General features: G+C 40.7%; 1 protein-coding gene across 1 annotated transcript; it reads right to left on the bottom strand.

Moving 5' to 3' along the window:
• Positions 1–380: 380 nt before the first annotated feature.
• LOC138885341 (uncharacterized) lies at positions 381–3,369 on the bottom strand. Its single transcript, XM_070166282.1, has 2 exons — positions 3,358–3,369; positions 381–731 (listed from the first exon to the last, which is right to left on the bottom strand). The coding sequence occupies exons 1-2, from the start codon at positions 3,367–3,369 to the stop codon at positions 381–383; spliced, it is 363 nt and encodes a 120-aa protein (XP_070022383.1).
• Positions 3,370–9,179: the final 5,810 nt, after the last annotated feature.

Genomic DNA, 9,179 nt, shown 5'->3' on the forward strand with positions numbered 1-9,179 from the left:
TTGTAATGTAGTTATTCTGTCAATTCCAGTTAATGTAATATTTTTGTAGCTGTATTGTAGATAAATTGCAAAAAAATATTAACAACTATAAAAAGGATGCTAGAGATAGTAAAAAAGTGGTTGATTATATCATAAACAAATCACTCTATGAAAGTATTATCTTAATACAGAAAAATCTTAACTAACTACATTATGATCTTAAAAAACCTCAACCATTACACATCAAATTCTGTTATCCTAAACTCACCAACAATTTTTATGAAATATTCTGTTAACTACATAAAATTTTATTTCTTTTTGGGTGCATTCTTGCAAGATCTTTTGTTATGCCATTCTCCTCCGCAGTTGCCACATGAAACCTTGTACTTCTTTGAATTTATTTAATCATATGTTTTGTATCTTTCTTTTTGAGGTCTTCCTGGCTGTCTTTTCCCTCCTGTAGGTGGATTTACTACTTCTTCAGATATATGTTGTGGCACATTCCATTTGCTTTCATCAGGCATGGGATTTACTGGTATTTCATAAGTACGCAATAGGCTCTCCCTTGTGTAAAACGGCGAGCAATAGTTTTCATAAGACTCATTCATGTGCCTTAAAGCAACCAAAGCATGCGCACAAGGAAGTTCATCAAGCTGAAATTTCCCACACCTGCATCTCTTGTTTTCAAGACACACAATGTACCGCTTCACACCATCTATTACAGTATGGATATGATCTGTTGACGCCCTCACCTACAATTACATTACAAACAAAAAACAAAATATCTACAATCAGAATACAAATTATCTACAAAATATCTACAAACTGGGTACATTAAATTTTTATATTTTATTTTTATGGATGTGACGACCCGGCCAGTCGTCTCATGAGTTACCGCTCTGTTTTTCCTATTTCTGCTTCTTAATGCTTTGTCTATCGGTTTTGTGAGTGATCGGGTTGGTTGGTCCGGGTTCAGAAAGAATTTGGTAAGGTTTGAGACACTTAGTCTCTTTTGAGGAAGCTTAAGTTGGAAAGGTCAACCGGATATTGACTTATATGTTAGAGGGCTCGGATGTGAATTTTGATGATTCGGATAGCTTTGGGAGGTGATTTGAGACTTAGGAGCGTTATCGGAATGTGTTTTGGAGGTACGGAGTGGATAAGCTTGAATTGGCGAAATTGGATTTTTGGCATTTTCCAGTTGATATGTGAGATTTTGATATAGGGGTCGGAATGGAATTTCGAGGGTTGTAGTAGTTTCGCGGTATCATTTGGGAGGTGTGTGCAAAATTTCAGGTCATTCGGACGTGGTTTGGTTGGGTTTTTTTATCAAAAGCATAATTCGGAAGATTTTGGAAATGTAGGCTTGAATCCGATGTGTTTTGGTTGATTCGATGTTGTTTGAGGTGTTTTGAAGATTGGTACAAGTTTGAATAAGGTTTTGGAGTATGTTGGTGCTTATGGTTGAGGTCCCGGGGGCCTCGGGGTGATTTCGGATGGTTGACAGAGAAGTTGGAATTTTGGTGAGCTGCAGATTTTTGCTGCTTCTAGTATTTCCGCACCTGCGGATTGGGGACTGCAGGTGCGATCTCGCAGATGCGTGGAAGGGAGCCGCAGAAGCGGAATGGAGCTAGGGAGGCAGGAAACCGCAGAAGCAGTTAGTGGACCGCACCTGCAATGGCGCATGTGCGGCTGGTGCATCGCAGATGCGGATCGGGGCAGAATAAGTAAAAATCGCAAAAGCAGTTCTTTGACCGCAAATGTGGTACTGCAGAAGTGGGTATATGGCCGCAAATGCGAAAATGCCTGGGCTAGAAGGTATAAATTGTGTCCTTCGCGGTTTTTGAGCTATTTTCACCATTTTTAAGTCGGCTTTGGAGCTTTTTGGACGATTTTGAAGAGGAATTTCAAGGGAACTTTATTGAGATAAGGATTTTGGACTTAAAACTCGTCCCTATGGTATTATTTCACGGATTAGAGCTATAATTAATGGAAATTAAGGGTTAAAATTAGGGAAACTAGGGCTTGGTATTGGAGACCTAGACTTGAGGATTTGAGGGACCTATTGTGGCCGAATTAGTTGTTTTGAATGTGTTGTATGTTGTTTTGCATTTTTTTTGGGATTAAATTGGTATGTTATTTTTATCCGGACTAAGATATTAATATTGTAAAAAATATGTAAAAATTGTGAAATCGTTATTATTTGTTAATAAATTACTATTACTGTTTTATATGTATTTTTGTGATTACAATGTATTTGTTGTGTTTTATCTGGTTTAAATTATTTATTTGCTTAAAGACTAGTAATATAGTGCCTTTTAGGGTAGTATTATGTAATGCCTTTTAGTGTAGTAAAATATAGTGCCTTTTAGTGTAGTATAATATAATGCCTTTTAGCGTAGTAAAATATAGTGTCTTTAAAATGTAGTGCCTTTTAGCGTACTTTCCCTGTAGTTTAAGTATCTCTTATACTCAAAAATACGTCAAAATAATTGATAGATCAAACACAAACTTTGTCCAATTATAGTCAACATATATTTGGTGCTACTAGGCCGCAAACATCGAGCCTGGAACACATATATGAATATTTAATAATTAAATATTGTATAATTATAAAAATTAATTATTTAATTTACAAACAAACATATAAAATTATAAAACTAACATGTAAAATAATAAAACTAACACATAGAAGAATTCAGGATAAATTGGTGCGACTGGGCTCCAAATATCGAGCTTGGAACCCATATATGAATATTTAATAATTAAATACTATATAATTACAAAAGCTAATTATTTAATTTACAACAAACATATAAAATTATAAAACTAACATGTAAAATAATAAAACTAACACATAGAATAATTCAGGATAAATTGGTGCTACTGGCTCTAAATATCGAGCCTGGAACCCATATGTGAATATTTAATTATAAAAATTAATTATTTAATTTACAAACCAACATATAAAATTATAATAAAACTAAGCCTGGAACCCATATGTGAATGTTTATTTATAAAAATTTATTATTTAATTTAAAACTAACATATAAAATTATAATAAAACTAACACATAGAAGAATTTAGGATTTCTTGGTGCTACTGGGCCTCAAATATCGAGCCTGGAACCCTTATGTAAATATTTATTTATAAATATTAATTATTTAATTTACAAACTAACATATAAAATTATAATAAAACTAACACATAGAAGAATTTAGGATATCTTGGGGCTACTAGGCCTCAAATATCGAGTTTGGAACCCTTATGTGAATACACCATAATTAAATATTGTATAATTATAAAAATTAATTATTTAATTTAAAAAAAACATATAAAATTATAAAACTAACATGTAATTAATGTTATTTAATTTACAGTAGACGACATGGAGGTGCCGCCTATTCATCCCGGGTTTCTACAGGATTTTGGAGATCGGGCGGCTGTAGCTCGATTGGTCTTTGGTCACGGCCCTGATAGAGCGGTGGAGATCGGAGACACACACATTCCACCTGCCCATTGGCGAGGCCATCGTCACACTGCAGGACGTGTAGGTTTTATATGGGCTGCCCATTGATGGTCTGCATGTTGCTCTGCCGCCTGGCATGAGAGAGATGACATGTGTGCAGTACCTGGACATGCTGCAGTGATTCACTGATTTCCGGCCATAGGATGAGAATCTACTGCATGGGACCAGTCGTTTTCCGTTGACGACTATTCCACTGTGGTTGGAGGCATTGTCCGGATCATCATGCTGACTGGTATACGAGGTTGTTGCTACTCCTGTTGTTTGGAGGGGCCTTGCTCCCGAACACTTTGGGGAACCTAGTCAGCTTGAGATTTCTTCATCATCTTGAGCGGCTAGATGATTTACCCTAGTACAGCTGGGGCACTGCTGTTCTCGCCTACTTATACATGCATATGTGCCGGGTGAGCATGGCACCCAGCGTGAGGTTGCTGGATTTGTGCCGCTACTACAGGTGACAACATATTCGAATACTCTATTCATTTTAACATGCCTAGTAAAAATATATCATACATTTTTATGCAGCTTTTTATGTTAGTTTTGGACCTGGGAGCGGTTCCTGCAGTTGCAGCTACATCTACCACCATTAGATCCGGATGTACCACCGGAGTTGCTCCCTCTAGCTAGGAGGTGGGTTCTCCGGCAGAGACATACGTGTGAGTACGAGGCTCGGCATAATCTCTCCTTGTGCAGAGATATATTGGATTTGCTGGATGGCGCACAGGTAAATGTATATCTAAGTTTACTTGTAATTTCTTCAAACACAAGTTGGGTATACTAACATTTTCTGTTCTTCCTTAATAGTTCATCTGGATGCCATAAACCGACGCGGTGTTAGCTGGCTTGCTCTGTTATTGCTCGGCCAGCCGTGATATGTGGGGCTCTTCCATTCCGTTGTTCTACCTTGATATTGTAGAGCATCATGCCACCGAGCAGGTACTTCGCCAGTTTGGCAAGCCGCAGCTCGTACCGACACCGCCCACCTGGGAGACAACACATTACCAGAGCGATGATCGTACTAGGGTGGACGACACATATTTGGCATGGGTACAGGATTAGATATTTACTTGGGACCAACGATTAGACCTGATAACCCCCTTCACCGAGTCGGTAGGATACTGAGCATGATTATATTCCCTGGTACATCGGTGTTACCCGACTTTTCGTCGAGAACTCCATTCATCAAGCTGGTGATCGGTACGTTCCATACGCCGGGAAGCACGAGGCACTGGTATGTTATTTAGTATTCTTACTTATAACTGTGATATAACGTTTTGTAATTTATATTTTACATGTTGTAAAGGGCTATTGGTCTACATTTAGTCCACTAGTTGGGACTGCAGATGCAGCAGCATGCCGACGATCATGTGGTCGCTTTGTAGGAGTATGGCCGGTAGGTTACAGAGCTGGCTGCCCGAACACTGCATCGAGCTAGAAAAGACGAGCTCTTAGAGCACGTCCTTGCTTATATGGTGACTGAGCACTACTATCGAGGTAGGACTATCCCACGAGCGAGGGGACGACGAGGCAGGGCTGTCCCACTATCACGACCCGGATTTTCCACCCTCGGGAGTCGTGATGGCACCTAATAATGTGAGCTAGGCAAGCCAATTATTTGAACAAATTGCTTCTTTATCCATTTTATACTCTTTAACAATTATAAAGCCAAAGCATGTGGACACCGGAAAATTTCAATATGCGGAAGAAATGCAGTAAATTATCTGAATATATATGTCTAATACAACTGTTTGAACCTCGACCACCCAGAACTGGTGTCACAGTACCACAAACGATCAAAGAATGCTACATACAAAGTCTGAAAACAAACAATACACTGTTTCTGAATTAAGGAAATGAAACAGGAATAAATGGATAGAGGGAGACGCTAGGGCCTGCGGACGCCTGCATGTCTACTCTGGATCTCCACGTGGATTGAAGGCAGCCACCCAATCTTGTGACGACCCGGCCAGTCGTCTTAAGAATTTACTCCCCGATACCCTATTAACTGCTTTCCCCCAGTTTATTTCTGCTATTTTGATTTGCCGAGATATTCGGTTTTAAGTTTCGGAGAGTTTTGGGACACTTAGTCCCTAAATGAGAGCTTAAGTGTTAGAAAGTTGATCGTAGTCGGAACAGTGTGAAAATGGCCTCAGAATGAAAATCCGATGGTTCTGTTAGCTCCGTTAGGTGATTTTGGGCTTGGGGGCGTGTTCAGATTATATTTTGGAAGTCCGTAGCTAATTTAGGCTTGAAACGCCGAAAGTTGAATTTTTGAAGTTTCTGGTTCGATAGTCAGATTTTGATCCGAGGGATGAAATGGAATTCTGAGAGTTGCAGAAGTTCCGTTATGTCATTTGGGATGTGTGTGCAAAATTTCAGGTCATTCAGAGGTGATTTGATTGGGTTTTTGATCAAAAGCGTAATTCGGAAGATTTTGGAAAACTTAGGCTTGAATCCGATGTGTTTTGGTTGATTTGATGTCGTTTGAGGTATTTTGAAGATTGGTACAAGTTTGAATAAGGTTTTAGGATATGTTGATGCCTTTGGTTGAGGTCTCGGGGGCCTCGGGTGTGTTTCGATGCTCAACGGATCATTTTTAGTTGTTAAAAAGTTGTAGAATTGCAGGTTCAGCTGTTGCAGATATTTACTCTTCGCGTTCGCGAGTGGACCCTCGCATTCGCGAAGAGTCAGTGGAGGTTAGTGAAATTTTAGCCTTCGCGTTCGCGAGGAAGGCTCCGCGTTCACGAAAGGCTGGATACTTGTGAACCGCGTTCGCGATTGGGCTTCGCGTAGGAGGAACATTGGCCCAGTAGAATTTACTCATTGTGCTCGCGATGAAGGGAACGCGTTGGCGAAGGCTTGTCTGGGTAAATCATCGCGTTCGCGAGGGCCTTGTCGTGTTCGCATAAGAGAACTTTTGGTCAACGTCATTTTTGTGTTTCGTGAATGCGAGGCTTTGACCGCGTTCGCGAAGAAGGAATTAAATGCATAGGCAGAATGTTTTAAAAGGTTTATTTCGCGAATTTTAGCCTAGATTCCTCCATTGTTAGGCGATTTTGAAGAGTTTTGAAGAGGGTTGAAGAGGAATTCAAGGGGAATCATTGGAGAAAATATTTTTGACTTCATAGCTCGTTTTTATGTGATTAAAGACCTAATTAGTGGTGTAAAATTTGGAAAAAAATGGGTAATTAGGGCTTGAGTTTAAGAGGTCTTTAAATGAGGATTTGAGGGGCCATTTGGACTCTGATTTCAGTGTTCTTGTTATGTATAGACTCGAGAGAGTACGAGGTTTCTGAAAATATAAATTTTACCTGATTCCGAGATGTGAGCCCGATGGGCGTTTTGGTCATTTTATACAATTTCACGTATTAGCTTAAAATTTAATTGTAGAATCAGTTACTTGAAGTGTTATTTACATTATGCAAATGAATTGAATAGATTTGGGCCATTTGGAGTCGAGTACTCGTGGCAAAGACGTGGTGTCGGGTTGATTTTGAGTCGGTTCGAGTTAAGTGGCTTGTCTAACCTTGTGTGGGGGACCTTCCCCTTAGGATTGGTATATTTGATAATTGAAATGCCTTGTATGTGAGGTGACGAGTGCGTACTTGTGCTAATTATTGAAAATCCGGTTTTCTTTAAGTAATTACTAGTATGTTTCCTTTCCTGTTTCTATTTCTTGCACTATTAAGCATGTTGTTAGCTTAGGAAAGCATGTCTAAGTGACTTAATTTCTTTATTTGATTCAACCTGCCTTACTTGAATTCTGTGCAGCATACCCGCTAGAATCACTCATTTCCTTAATATGAAAATTTGCCAGTTCTGTATATCTTCCTGCTGCTGCTATGTATTTATTTTGGGACTACGGATGTGGGATTCCGGTAGCTCCCCCTTGTCTGTTTACTTTGGGACTACGGGTTAGATTCCCGGTAGATCCCCCTGCACATTTACTTTGGGACTACGGGTTAGATTCCCGGTAGATTCCCCTGCACAGTTATATGGAACTATGGGAATGTACCCGGTAGATTCCCCCAGTACTGGGTATTTACATTTGGGACTACGGAACGGGATTCCGGTAGATCCCCGTGCACTATGAGTCGGACTACGGGATGGGATCCCGAAAGATCCATTGGATATGTACATATGGGACTACAGGACGGTATCCTAGGAGATCCTCGACGGTTATTATTGGTGCTGAGTTGTACTTCCTTTCCATGTTTACCTTGTTTCTATATAGTTATTGCTGTTCGGTACATCTTGTATTATTTTACTGCCGTATTTATTTATATTGTTCTGTTCTATATTGTTGATCTTGATATTTATTTAGCCTCAGTAGGGCCCTGACCTTCCTCGTCACTACCTAACCGAGGTTAGGCATGGCACTTACTGAGTACCGCTGTGGTGTACTCATACCCCTTCTGTGCATGTTTTTCATGTGCAGATCTAGGTACCGCTGATTAGGCCTACTATCCTTGAGAGAGGCGACTACTCTAGAGACTTAAGGTACATTTGCCACGTCCGCAAACCGAGAAGTCCCTTTCTATTCCTGCTTTTAGTATTTAGCCCTTCTGTACTTTTCTATTCTTATTAGACATTCCGGAGTTAGAGCTATGTAGTATTGATCTTAGCTTGTGATTCGTGGGTTTCCGGGTCTTGGATTTGGATATTGGTTTTGAGATTTATATATGGTACATGCCGAGCGGCACATTTAAACAATGTTGTTGCCTTATTTCTGCTTTTAAATGGTTTTACTTCCGCAAGTTTTGGTTATCTTCCGCAATTTAGGCTTACGTAGTCGTAGAGACTAAGTGCCATCACGATAGTTTACGGAGGGCGAATCGAGGTCATGACAAGTTGGTATAAGAGCCCTAGATTCATAGGAGTCATGGATCACAAGCCAATTTATTAGAGTCTCGCTGATCGGTACGGAGACGTCTATACTTATCTACGAGATGCTATGTAACTGTTAGGAAAATTTCCACTTCATTTGATTTCCTTGTCGTGCGATATTTTGACATCACAATTCTAAACTTCTGTGTTCTATTCTCTCACAGATGGTGAGGACACGTGCTACTCGAGATGATTAGACACCCGCGCGCCCTACTGCAAGCGTCAGAGGCCGGGGCTGGGGTAGAGGCCGAGGACGCTCACGTGGTACAGCTAGAGCACCTGTGCGAGCTACCGTCGAGGTACCACCAGCGGATCCAGCCGGAGTCCAGGCACTTGACACGCCTACTACTACTACCACTCCAGCTCTTCAGGAGACTTTAGCACAATTCATGAGCATGTACACCACCTTGGCTCAGGCAGGATTGCTTCCCCTTGCTGCAGCTACATCTTAGGCCAGGGGAGGAGCACATACTCCCGCCGCCCGCACTCCTGAGCAGCGAGTGCATGTTGAGCAGGTCCTTGAGATTATTCACGTGCCACTTGCAGTGCCAGTTCAGCCCGAGGACAGGGCAACGGCTTCCGAGGATGAGCTGTTGAGGCTTGAGAGGTTCAATAAGTACAAGCCCCTTGTATTTAGTGGCATAGCATCGGAGGATGCTTGGGATTTCTTGATGAGTGTTACCGCATTATCCATACCATGGATATCCCAGAATCGAGCGGGGTTTCTTTCACTACCTTCTAGCTTCGAGGAGTCGCCTATGAGTGGTGGCGCACCTATGAGTTAGAC

This window comes from Nicotiana sylvestris, chromosome 2 (genome assembly GCF_000393655.2).
Source record: "Nicotiana sylvestris chromosome 2, ASM39365v2, whole genome shotgun sequence".
Lineage (NCBI taxonomy): Eukaryota > Viridiplantae > Streptophyta > Magnoliopsida > Solanales > Solanaceae > Nicotiana > Nicotiana sylvestris.